Below are 13,080 nucleotides of genomic sequence, written 5' to 3' on the forward strand. Positions count from 1 at the left end.
TTCAAAATGCATGTTGTAAATGTGTTAATTGCAACCTTGATACTTGGTGGAGTAACAAAATTAGCATCTTTTGAGTGTGTATCTACTTTTTCTGCACAAAACAAAATGATACTGAAAGCAGCTTGTTAATGGATGCACTGAAATGTTAACTGTGGTAATTCTGGCTTTAAGTTGTTTGGCTTTTCTTTTCTCCCTGAATCAATTTCTGTTCTTGCCCTTGTAGGGAAATTTCATGAAGAATATATCTATGCACCTCCAGGTAAGTAAAGCTTTAGTCTTTACCAACAGAACACTCAGTGAATGTAATGCACTCATATCTCTGTAAGTTTCTGAAGTATTAGATTTAATGATGTTTTTTCAATTAATTTTGCCTATGCCCTCCAGATTCTGACTCTGAAACTGCAACAGTATTTAGTTCACCAGAACCTGCAGCAAACTTGGTAAGCTTTGGTGGTTGTCTTCCAGTAGGAATCCTGGAAGCGAGTGGCATTCTCCATAGAAACTCTCTTTGGATGCAGGCTTAACATAGGAGGTCAGAGACTTCCTTTGTGAGAAAGGAATGATGGTTTCATCTATATATTCATCCTCCTTGTCCTCCCTAAATGGTGAGGTTTTTATCTGAGCCTGCAAGTACTGTCTGGTTTGCACTAGATACATTAACAATTTTCCACCTTTCCTCTGAAAAGAGAAATTGTGTACTTGAGTCCTGTTTATTTCACTTCATTTTTTTTTTTCTTTTGCTCCAGACAGCACTTGCTTTTATCATACTACTCTTCAAGTCCTGTTCCTGTTAGTCTTATCTCCAGACCCACAGTGGAGGAATATCTCATCTCTGATAGAACTGACTTCAGAATTTATTTTTTATTTTAAATTTGAAATGAAACCTGAAGTCACTACTCTACAGTGGATATGAAAGCCAGTCATGTGTGTGCCAGAATAAAACTGCTCTAACTTGAGTTGCAGAAGATCCTCTGTGTGTGTGTAGCTGATAAATTTAAAAAAAGGAGTAAAGGTGTGGTGTACATGCCTTCTGCCCCTTATGGATCATGCTTCTCTTTGGAATCCCTTCAGGAAGAAGGGCCAGTCTCTGTGTCACCTCAGGATGGAGCGGCTGCCTATGGCTATCCCCAGAAGGTAGTGTCAGTACTTCATTGTGGAGGCCCTGCAGAGAGGTGGCCGCTCTGCTTGGCTACCGTCGCTTTGTGAGTCCCTCTGCCTGCCCCTTAGTGCATCTTGTCACAAAGAATACAATTCCCTCTGAATGTAAGCAAAACAGAAGGGTGAGAAAGATGCCTGGCAGGTGTCTGCAACTCTGAACTGGTGTTTTCAAGGTAATTTTTGTAGAAGCAGGGTAGCTGGCTGCCTTTTACAGCTGCTGCTTCCAAAGTGTGTGTATGTGAAGTGAAAATAGTTGAACTATGTGGTACTCACAGCTGGCTCTGACAAAGACTGTAGAGAGGCAGTCTGCTGAATACTCTGACTCTTTCTTTTTTTTTTTTGCAGGTGATGGTGAACTCTGCAGCAGTCTCAACCTCAACAGGTGTTTATGTTGCTCCAGCTACTGACTTCTCAGATTCTGCTGCCTCCACTCCAGCCAGTGTCACTACAGCAGTTCCCCCACAAACAGCAGTTCAGCCAGTTATAGTATCTCCCTCTTCTATAGGGAGGCCAGGTAGAGTGTACTGACTACAGCTGTGGACTTAGATGTCTAAGTTTTCAATTCCATCTTCCCCTCCTGCTTTATTTCTTCCCCGCCCCCCCCCATGTATGCAAGCCAAATGTTGAAAGGCTTTGAAAAAAAAGTATCACTTGCTTTGGCTTAAAAATAATTAATAGTAGCTGTGAATTCACTACTGACTTGCTTTCACATTTTGAAGGGTACCAGTTGCCCCTGAATTTGCATTCTTGTGGAGTGCCTGTTAAGAAAAAGATACTTTTCCCTTCTTACAAAGAGGACTTTTCATGTCCTCTGACTCTTCATTTAGTATCCCAAAACCTCCTGCCACCTTCACTTCTGTCTCCCTTTTCTCCTTTTTGTCCTTGGTTTGATTATTTCCCCCCCTCCCCCCCCCTCTGTGTGAGAGTTTAGTCAGCACAGTTCTCTAAACTGTCTACTCCCTGATGCCATTACAAATAACCTGCTGGTGTATTCATGGTGTGGGCCACCTAATGAATGTCTAACAATAGTCCAGAATATTTTGGGCTTGGCATGTCTGGGACTTCCCTGTGTTTTTGTGGGCTTGTTGTCACCCTTCTGATGACTTCAAGTCAGTTAACAGACAGTTACATAAGAGAAGTCTGGCCTGCCTTCTAGTATGGAGAAATGATTGAAGAAGGCATTTATTCTGAACTGGAATATGAAGCTTGCAGGTAGGCATACAGTTAAGGCTTGTGAGATTAGAACCTTCCCACCTGGCTTTAAAATTTCTTCTGGACTCCTTTTTAAAGGTATTGCTGAAGAGAAGATACTTTGTGAAAGCTTGTGTTTAGGGGCATTGGTGACAAGTGCATGCTTTGCTGTGGAACTTGGCATCTTACTGATTTGGGAAGCCATTGCAAATTTGATTTGACTTTTGTTTCCTTCTAACTGTAGCAGTTTCTTCGGTGCCGTTCCCAGTTTATTCAGCTCCTGTTCCTCTAGTCAGCGAGGTGGGAGAAGCTGGTGCTGTTCTGCCACCTTACTCTTGTGATCCCAGTGGCAGTGATCTGCCTCGAGGTAACGCCGGGTTTTGTGCTTTTACTACTACTGCTCTTCTGCACACTTCTGTTCTTCATGGAAACTTAACAGAATACCTACAGTGTGTTCTGTAATGGTTCTTTGCAGCTCGCAGGGAGTGAGAAATAATATTATGGATCCTTCTGCTAAAAATGTGTTAATCCCCACTTCTGAATAGCAAGTTCAAATCAGACTCGAGTAAGTGATTACTGCAGCTTGAGAAAGCATCCTCAAGAGCAGAACACCAAGAGAAAGGGTGCTTGGCCTGTATCATACTGCTGCTTGGTACAGTGATTTTCCAGATCACTGATTATTTCTTTTTAAAAATGAAGCCTCTTTATAAAGTTCTGCTATTGCACAGCTCGGTGGGATATTGTGGTGGTTTCCTCTATGGATCCACAATGTCATTCTGTGGTATCATAAACTGGGACTAAAGTGTAGGCTCGTCTTGTTCCTTGGGAGCGCAGCCTTTTCATGTATTGCCATCTGTTAAGACCACTTAAGAAATTCAGAAGCTTTGGAGCAGCACAGGGTGAAGTGTGTGTGTGTATGTGTGACCGAGTCCTTCACTAAAGATACCCGTAGGCCTGGGGTACATGGGGAGTGGTGACCTGTTTAGCAGGCTGAGTTCCTGGGCTTGGGAGACAAACCTGCCATGTACCTTAGTGCATCTTAGTTTATGTGCTTGGTACATCTGTGTCTCTTGGCTCTTCCTTTAATAGAGCATAAGACTTGTGAAACATTTATTACCATGGAGACACTGGGTGTCCTACCCTTGCCTGCCCCCTTGCACTTGAAGGAGCTGTTTATAAAAGACCAGTTGATGTTGTGGTGTAGCAGAGACTGCTGTGGTGTTCAGGGCTGACCAGAGCTTCCCATTATCACAGTAAAAATGTCACTTTGGCATCGTAAGCATTGTAAGATGAAATTTTTCAGTAGTCAACATAGTCTTTGCATATTCCTGTCAGGACAGCTAACTTTTTTGGCTTAGCTTTTGCTTCATAAGGTAGTCATGTTTTGCTGAAGATTGACTTGATTTCTAGACATCTAAAAGAGGAATATAAACAAAAACTGGTCTCCTACTGTACTGGCTTCTGTTGCAGCATTCCACAGACGTCAGTATTTCCAGTATCAGTTTGTCACTTCAGTCTCCCAGCTCTCCCTTTGTACTGTTATCACTGCTACGAAGCAGCTGTTTCATTCAGCTCTTGTGCTTGTTTAGCATAGATTTGCATAAACAATTGAAGAAAAAAAATTAGATTTAAAACTAGAAGCTCCTTGTTGCAAATGCAGTTTCACCTAGACACGAAAAAGCTGCATTTAGTGAGCCTTTGGGTTATATTTAAGGTCTTACTGCATGTGGTCAGTGTCGCAGCCAAACCACTCCATTCAGGAGTGAGCCTACAGCTGTTGGATGTAAGGAAGGATCTGTGTGCACTTCCCAAAATAGCCACGGGGATTGTTACCCAGATCAAACATGCTGAACAGTGAGAGCTGAGAATTGGCAACAGCACTGGAGCAGCAAATCCTCATGTGTTTCAAGACTGAGGCTTGTGTTTGTGATGCTCTGCCTGCTGCAGCAAAGAGGATGTGCAGTGTGGTAGAAGAGCAGGCCTGGGAAAGGATGCATGTGTGGTGGATGGGCAGAGAAGCAATGTCGAGCCAGAGCCCTGGGCTAGGGAACGTGCATGGTAGAAGATGCTGTATATATAGTAACTCTGGAGGTGTTACTAAGTTTAAGCCCTTAGTGGCTTGTTCCTTTTGAGTTGTCTCCCTGCTTTCCCCTTCAGCTCCCAGCAGTACTAAAGCAAAGTCTGTGTGCATACTGTGCAATAGGTAACTTCTTCCTGAGCCTTTAAAACAAACTTGTATTTGAGTCTCAGAAATCAACAGTTTTTCTCATGCACAGATCCAGAACTGCATCTTCAGGTTAAAACACATGCTCTGTTTTTTTCCTTTCAGTGTCAACTTCAGAGGTTTAAAACTGTTTCACTGGGGTTTTTTGACAGTTGGAAATGAGGTTCCAAGTTCAAAACCCTATTGTTCTTGGAGAGTTGTTTCAAACTTCCTCCACACATCTGAGATTGCTTCTCAGTGTATTGTGTATTTGCCTTAGGACAAATTATTCAATACATGGAAGACAGAATTAAAAGACTATTTGCAAGGAATCAGGGAACTGAGTAACCTTGTGAGTGAGGAAGGGGAAGGAAGGAGCATATTCTTTATTCCTTCCCCCCCCTCTATTTTCAGACTTAACAATAGAGAGGACCCTGAAAACTAGGTCAGAAGATCTTAAATGCTGTCTCCTATGTGCTCTGCGTGTTGCTGCCATTGACATGTCTTTGTGGTTATTGCCCTTGTGAGGCCCCATCTGGAGTCCTGTGTCCAGATCGGGGGCCAGCAATACTAGAAAGATGTGGAACTGTTGGAGAGGGTTCAGAGGAGCCACAAAGATGCTCAGAGGGCTGGAGCAGCTCCTCTATGAAGAGAGGCTGAGGATGCTGGGCTGACTGTGGGAGGACCTCATTGCAGCCTCCCAGTACCTGAAGGGAGCAGAGGAACAGGAGGGGAATCAGCTTGTTAAAGGGCAGAGACTGGCAGGACAAGGGGGGTGGAGTGAAGCTGAAGGAGGGAAGGATTAGAGATACTGAGGGAAGTTTTTTTTTTTTTTACAGAGAGAGTGGTGAGGGGCTGGAACAAGCTGCCCAGGGAGGTGGTGGGTGCCCCATCCCTGGGGGTGTTCAAGGTCAGGTTGGATGGGGCCCTGGACGACCTTGTGTAGCTCCAGGTCTGGAGGTTGGTGTCCCTGCCTGTGGCAGGGGGTTTGGAGCTGTATGATCCTTGGGATTCCTTCTAACCCAGACCAGTCTGGGATGCTGTGATTCCATGAAAGCTCTGAAGATGGAGAAAGCAGCAGAGCCAGACTTCCCACTGGGAAGCTGGAGCCTCTGTGGATTTGGCCTGTTTTCTCTCATGCCAGCCCTGCATGGGTATTTGTAATATGCATGAAGAGCCACGTCTATAATGTGTGCATTGGGAGTGAATTGTCACTGGTGTAAGGGAAAGCTGCTCCTGTCTGTCTGTCCTCCTGAACCCTTTCTCACTTCTGTAGCGAGGAAGGGAGGGAGTGCTCTTAGTGGTCAACTTTAATTTAGGGGCTCATAATCAAATTCTTACTTGATAAAACACCACTTCCTTTAAAAATTCAGCCATAATTGGAAGCCAGAATTGCTTTAGTCTTAGTTGCTTTGACAGTGGAGACTTGTAACAACGCTGGCAATTATCACTCAAATAATCAAGATGAATAAATCAAAATTAAAGCTAATGTAATTGTTGAGGTTAGGTAGTAAGTTGGTCAGACAAATGCTTGGCTATTGCACAAATACCTAACTATTAATTTAGATAAACCATTTTAACAACTGTTTATATTCAAGATACAGAAAAAGTAGTGCTAAAATACACTTATTCATTAAGTAAGAGTAACTTAAAATGCTCTTAATGTGTGCAAATTGCTTTTTGTTATCAGTTTGTACTCTTCTGCTCTTCAATGTCATATCCTTTAATTTCAGATACAAAGGTCTTGCGGTATTATTTTAATCTGGGATTGCAAGTAAGTGCTTTTAAAAGGAGTGTAGTAAATTGCCTGTAAAAACTGCTGTTTTACTTGACAAATGTACTGATGCATTTAAGACTTCCAAGTGTGATAAATGTGCATCCTGTGCACTTGACTGTTAATATGTATAGGCTTGCTTGGCAGCAGTTATAGTTCAGGAAGTGCATTCTAACCCACTGTGAAGCACACTAGTTGGTTTATTAGGGTTGCGTATGTGTGTGGGGGTGTTTTTTTGGTTTTATTGTTTGGTTTTTGTGGAGGATGGTGGATAAATACCATTATCTTAACTTAAAGGGAGGAACCAGAGCTGCTGTTAAGAAAAGACAAGACATCCAAGACCACTTAGGGCTGTGTAGTTTGAGTCTTGTAGGACTTGTGGAGCTGTGTTCAGCTGGTTTGCACCATTTCTCTGTGCTCTGGGAACTCATCTCCACACCAGCGGGTCAGTGCTGCTGCTTAGGGAAGTGTAAGTGGAGAAATAGAAATATATCTTTGAATATGGCAGACTCAGTAGGTGGGGATCTTTCTCAGTAAAGATTCCTGATACAGCAGCAGTGTGCAACTGCAGTGGCTGTTGCTGCTGCAGGTGTTGCAGTATGTGTTCTGGGGTATCGGGATGGCTCTTTGTGTGTAGCATCCTAGGGGACTAGGAAGGCAATAACATGCTGTCTCCTAAGTTTGATCTGAAACTAGCAGTGATTTGGAGGAGGGATGCAGAGTGTGTGGATGTGTGCATTACCTTGTGGCTCTCTTCTCCAAGTATTACCATCAGAGCTGTTGGCCCTCCATGGTGTATGTGCAGCCGGTGCTGCCGCCGTCGCCCGTGGAAGCTTACCCAGCGTATGTTGAGCCGGCTCCTGTCCTAGATCAGTCAGTACCTCAGCTCTACACTGAAGTCCGCCAGGTTCCCCTGGAAGCACCTGCAAATGGTTAGTATGGAAGTGTCAGACCACACAGGCAATGAATGAGAGGAGAGGGAACAGGATCTCAGAGCAGGGCTGCTTCATGGGAGCCGTGTGCCTGCAGCCTGCTAATCCTGTAGGAAGCATGAGGCTGGGGGGACATAAAGCCTTGTAAGGAGTTACTGCAAGCTTGTTTGCTGTCAGTGGTGGTATGTAAAGCATGCTAGTACAGTCACTGGTGTAGCCACCAATGTGTCAAGGGCTTTCTAAAGCCATAAAAAAGTAATCCTTTCTAGGCCTGTAGTAGGTAAGCTAACTTCCAGTTGGGAGAACATTTTCCAAAGCTGTGAATGTATCTCTTTGTTGCTTATCAGTAAGCAGTCATGGTATCAAAGCAGAATGCCTGTATTTAAAATGAGGCAGTTGAGTTTTGGCAAGCACTGAGCATTTGTACTTTGACTCCTTGTGAATTTTGAAGAAGGAAGCTGTTGCAGTCCTTGGGTTCAGGCTCAGCATGCTGAGCTGTTATCTCTTGAGTGGCTCTCATTGCCAGCTGTGTCTCTTACTGTGTGTCAAATTTACAGTAAAACCTAGTTTTACCTAGTGACTTTGTAACAAGCTTGTTGATACACTTGGCAGTAAATAGGATTGTATTAAATGAGGAAAAATGTCAAAAGTATCAGATAGCTGCCTCCTTAAAATCTACAGGATGTGGCAAATGGTCAGTGTTCATGGTGAGCGTGCAGTAACAAAACTGCTGCTTGGAGGCATACAGGCATACTGCTCTGATAAAGCTTCAGCCTGCTCAGCCATGTTAGTGTCCTGTGGCCCAGTGGGGAAGAATGTATCCTCTCTTTACCTGAGTCCTTGAAAAAGCTGTCGCTCTACCACAGCATGCTGCTGAGCAGCTCTTGAACAGGGTTTAGTGAGAAGATGAGTGAGCTGCCCTCTAGTCTGCATTAGGATTTTGACCCCTCTAAATGGATTTTTCCCTTTTGGCCACCAAAATAATGCTGTGCTTGTAGTAATGAGTCTGCTCAAAAAAAAAAACAAAACAAAACCCCAAGGTAAAGTATGGTAATTCTGTGCATTTTGTTCTGTTTTTTAAGGTAACTTTCAAAATGCAGAGCCATCATCCCCATGCTACGGGTCTGTATTTTACCCAGTCATGTCAGACGCCTTCAGCCAGCAAACTCTTCCTGGGTTTGATTCCTTAGTGCCTGCCTATCGCTATGTCAGTACCTGGCACCCAGTGACCCCGCCCTATGGAAGCTCTCCACAAATTCCTAATGCTCCAAGCTCTGGACCGCCGCACCCAGTCAGCTATATTGCCTCACCTAACTCTGCACCTCATGATGTGCCTCAAGGGATATAAACACGGGAGCTGTAAGCTTGGTTTCTCTTGGTTCTTTTCTTTCTTGCTTCTCTTGGTTCTTGTTTGTGAATTACATGTTAATATTGTTTCCTACATGTTACCATATCGTTGCTGTATGTTTGTAAGATTTGTTTTGTGGAAGCCAAAGCTGTTGCACAAATGGTGGTAGCGTTGGTGTTTCATTTGCACTGATAGCACGAAGTAAAAGCATTGAACACATGAACTTGAGTGGTTATTTATCACTGGCAGGTTATGTTTGTGACAAGCAGATATCCCACAGCCTGGGCCAAAGACAAGTAGTTGTCTTGTTTGGGAGAAGGGTGCTCCAGCCTTTTATGAGAAAATAGTGAATGCTTTCTGCTTGAGTGGGGTGCAGTGGAAAGCTCTGGCTGTGTTTTGTCGGTAAGTTTAGGAGAGAACATCCAGCAGTCCGTGCATATGAACTGCAGGTCTTGCAAGTGAGTGTCTGCACTTGCTCTGTCCCCAGTAGGAACTCTCACCCTGGGTGCACAGTGGACAGTAAGTCGATGCAAATTGGGCTCTGCCCACAGCCCTGTCCTGGGTAACACTAGCCCTGCATCACTTTGTTAAACAGCTGTCAAAAAAGCCACAGCTCTACCGAAGCCACAGCTGTTTCCTCCCCTAGAATACTGGCTCTGGCTGCAGCATCCCTGTGCCTGTAACATCCCCAGTGAAGTGTACCAGCAGCTACCTGCTACAAACGCTCTGGATTTTCAGAGGCAATAAGACCTCAAAATCACACAGAGTTCTAAGGGTTTGAGAGGCTTTTTTTGGGGGTGGGGTAGTCTCTGGAGGCTAAGATGTGTGCTCAGGGTCTTTTCTGTGTGTGTCTGGGTAGCCTGGTGATCATCCAGACTCGTTTGCTGGGGCACACTGATTATTGCTCTATTACCATTTGGTACCAGAACAACACTGGGTTTTTCTGTGCAGAGCAGAATCACAGAGTTGCTGTGAACAGGGGTAGCAGGATAGAGCTTGTAGCTGTATTTCTTAAATTAGAAGCACTGAAAAATCCATGAGTATTGATTTCTATTGGGAACAATTATTTTCCTTCACATTTTTTTTTCCTTTTTCTTTCTTGGGCAAGTATGTTGCATAATAATGAGTTTCTAAAGTAAGGATTTGATCCTGAAATGTGTTTTTCATTTGTCTGTCTTTTTTGTGGATGAGTTTCCAGCCTTTAAAAGGGAGAACAGAAGAGTCGTGCAGCCAAGTCTGCACTAGTCATGCTTGCCACCTCCTTTTCCACACCATATTTTTATATATGAAAGGCAGAGGCTCAAATTAAATTAACACCTGAAGGCTGTGCAGGAAGGATGCAGGAAGGATCCAGGAGCTGGCAGCGCCACAGAGAGCTCTCCTTAGATGTGAGCACTTCTGATTCCATAGCCCTTACAAACAGCCTCAGAGCCAAGGCTCTTGTGAAAGCACAGGATGAAAGCAGCAGCGGTGCTTTGGGGTGGGAGCTGCCTGTGTTTTCACGTATGTAGTGCCCTCTTCAACGGCTGCAAACGTTCCTGCAGGCTTGGCTTGGCTGTGTTTGCCTGCAGGTCGCTGGACACTGCTGTTCCCTGAGCATTGTTTGCTGCACAGGGAAGTAAAAGGATGGTGTTTTGGCAGCGGTGCTTGGGCACCGTCCTGTGCTCTGTCGCGGTGGGGTGCAAGCAGTGCCCCCCATGTGTGCCCTGCTCGCCTCCTGTGCAGTAACCTGGGCCTGCTTTAGCCTGTCACCTCAGCAGCCAGTGCCTGCTGCTATTTGCTAGAGGCATGAGGCTCTCCAAAGCCTTCTGAATTATAAAATCCATCTGTGATTGAAGATAATCACTATAAGTACTGTAGATAAAAATGACACTGCCCCTGCCTGCGAGCAGCGTTGGCCTGCTGGGCTCCTGTGCACTCTTTTTCCCCTTGGTCATGTATAAACACCAACTGCTTCCTACACCAAGCTGTTTTCTTAGCCCATCTTTGTTTTACTCCGTGCTTCCAGTTCTCTGCAGTGCTGCTGGGTTCCCTTCTCTTTTATGAATTACCTCATCAAAGACTATTATAGATGGAAGATATTCAGCATATAAATCCAGCCCTGACTTCCCAGTAACTGCTTTCTTCATAAGGAAGATAAAGCCCTTGGATTTTTATAGCTTTGAAATAAGATCAGGGTTTAAATTTTGCAGGGCAGGCCTGTATCTAGAAACTCCTACACATGATGGAGTTGCTGCTGTTTGCCAGCTGTCACCATCAACTGAGTTGTGGCAAGTACAAAACAGCCCCTGTGAGCCCCAGGCTAAGAGCACACAGGCAGCTGTGGCATTAGGCATCCCCTCAAGTGTAGCAACCTGCAGTGATGTGCCCAAGTCCTGATGAGGTGTACTTACGTGTTGGGCTCAGTTTATGGCAATACTTCTATTCCACAGGCTGAATCCTGCCTTCCCTGGAGCACTTTGGCCACTAGCTTTGGGGTGCTGGGCTTTATCCTGAGGTGAGTGTCACCCTGTTCTCCTGGCTGTGATGCCTGCTTGACTCTGTGCGTTAGCAAAAAGGGTCTTTTAAGAGAAAGTGAAACATCCTCTGGGGATGAAATTAGCATATCATCTAACTTCCTCTTCCTTCTCCTTTATGTGTTTTTCCTTTTCCCTGCAGATTTGCATTTTTTAATAAAATCCAAACCTGTGCTTTCTGACTCTTTAAACCAATATATGTTTAATATTTGTCATTGTTCACTGGGTTTAAGATTTGTGGTGATTATGTGCATTACACTTCTGGAGGTGCAAGTAAGAGGGGGTAAAATACACTGCAAAACTTCTTCCCCATGTCAAATCAGGTATTTGCTGCTGCAGCATATCTGTCTCTGCAGGGCCAGCTGAGGGACTGGGAGATGCTTTCAGGTGCAGTTGGGTTCCTGTTTCTGGAATAGGAAGCACAACTTGGTATGGTCAGTGTGTTTAACTTGGAACTTGCAGGCTTTCTGATGCAATCAGGAATGCAGACATCCAGCTCTGAAATGCCCTTTCCCATTAAAAATACCCACCTCTGTCTCTGTGGGGGTATTTAAAACTCTGCAGCTGGTCCTGGGCTTTGCTTCTGCTTTTGGTCTGGAGTGGTTATTGCTGTGTGTCCACATTGTCTGCTTGCACAGGAATGTTCTGCGTTTCAAGGGAAGGGGGTGTGCTGCCCTTCAACCTGAACCCCTTGTTTTACTGGCATCTTCGCCAAGAGCCTCTGATAGTTGATGAAAACCTTCTGAAGTGTATCTGCAGGCCTTAGTGCTTAATGAGATTTGCTTGGAGGATGGCTTTATGTGACCAAATTAATACAGTTTGTCCTGGTTCTGGTAGGCCAGAGTCAAGTGCTGTCAGGTGGGGTGGAAAACAGCCGGGACTAACTCAGCTCACCTGGGCTGGCTGCTTGGGGAGGCTGACTCTGGCCTGGCCAGAACCAGGGCACAGTTCCATGTCCTTGCTTAATGACTCTTTTACACTTTCAGCTCTGCTGGGTGACTGCAGGCTGAATATGAGCCAGTAGTGTGCCCAGGCAGCCAAGAAGGCCAATGGCATCTTGGCTTGTATCAAGAACAGTGTGGCCAGTAGGTCTAGGGAGGGGATTGTGCCCCTGTACTGGGCATTGGTGAGGCTGCACCTTGAGTTCTGTGTGCAGTTCTGGGCTCCTCACCACAAAAAGGACAGTGAGGTCCTGGAGCGAGTGCAGAGAAGGGCAACCAGGCTGGGGAAGGGGCTGGAGGGCAAATCCTCTGAGGAGCAGCTGAGGGAGCTGGGGGTGTTTAGCTTGGAGAAGAGGAGGCTGAGGGGAGACCTTATCCCCACCTCCACTGACCTGCCAGGAGGGTGCAGAGAGGTGGGCGATGGTCTCTTCAGCCAGGGGACAGGAGATGGGACAAGGGGAAATGGCCTCAAGCTGCCCCAGGGCAGGTTTAGATTGGGTATTAGAAAAAAAATTTGTTACTGAAAGAGTTGTCAGGGCCTGGAGCAGGCTGGCCAGGGAGGGGCTGGGTCACCTTCCCTGGATGTGTTTAACAGATGGGTAGATGAGGTACTTAGGGATATGGGTCAGCACAGGATGGGGATGGTTGGACTTGATGGTCTTGAAAGGTCTCTTCCAACCTTGTGATTCCATGATATTCCAACGTGGCTGATGTAGTTGTGCTGGTCAGAGGATATCTTTGGGGAACAAATTAACCTGGAACTATGCTCAGACTTCTTCATACAGGAGTAGTTGTATTCTTGCACTGCATCTTATTGACTGACACTTCCAGTAGTTTGCTATTTCCTGTTGTGGATGGGCTGTAATGAGCATTTTTGGGTTGGTTTTATTGCAGTCAGGTGTTTCTCAGCTCTCACCTATGAACACTGGCTCAATTTCAGATGGCCAGCTTGGTTTTAGATAAGCAGGACCATGCTGTGTCTTTTTTTCATTTTTATTTAATCTAAATCCCAATGTA

The 13,080-nt window shown here is 45.1% G+C and overlaps 1 protein-coding gene across 1 annotated transcript; it reads left to right on the plus strand.

Annotated features, from left to right (window-relative positions):
• Positions 1–142: 142 nt before the first annotated feature.
• LOC311195547 (UDP-N-acetylglucosamine transferase subunit ALG13-like) lies at positions 143–11,888 on the plus strand (the record flags this gene model as incomplete). Its single annotated transcript, XM_084268948.1, has 9 exons — positions 143–154; positions 224–259; positions 1,072–1,134; positions 1,504–1,540; positions 2,594–2,716; positions 6,286–6,326; positions 7,090–7,258; positions 8,341–8,469; positions 11,761–11,888. The coding sequence occupies 9 exons, from the start codon at positions 143–145 to the stop codon at positions 11,886–11,888; spliced, it is 738 nt and encodes a 245-aa protein (XP_084125074.1).
• Positions 11,889–13,080: the final 1,192 nt, after the last annotated feature.

Source organism: Gallinula chloropus, assembly GCF_964237585.1.
Source record: "Gallinula chloropus genome assembly, chromosome: 11".
Taxonomy (NCBI): domain Eukaryota; kingdom Metazoa; phylum Chordata; class Aves; order Gruiformes; family Rallidae; genus Gallinula; species Gallinula chloropus.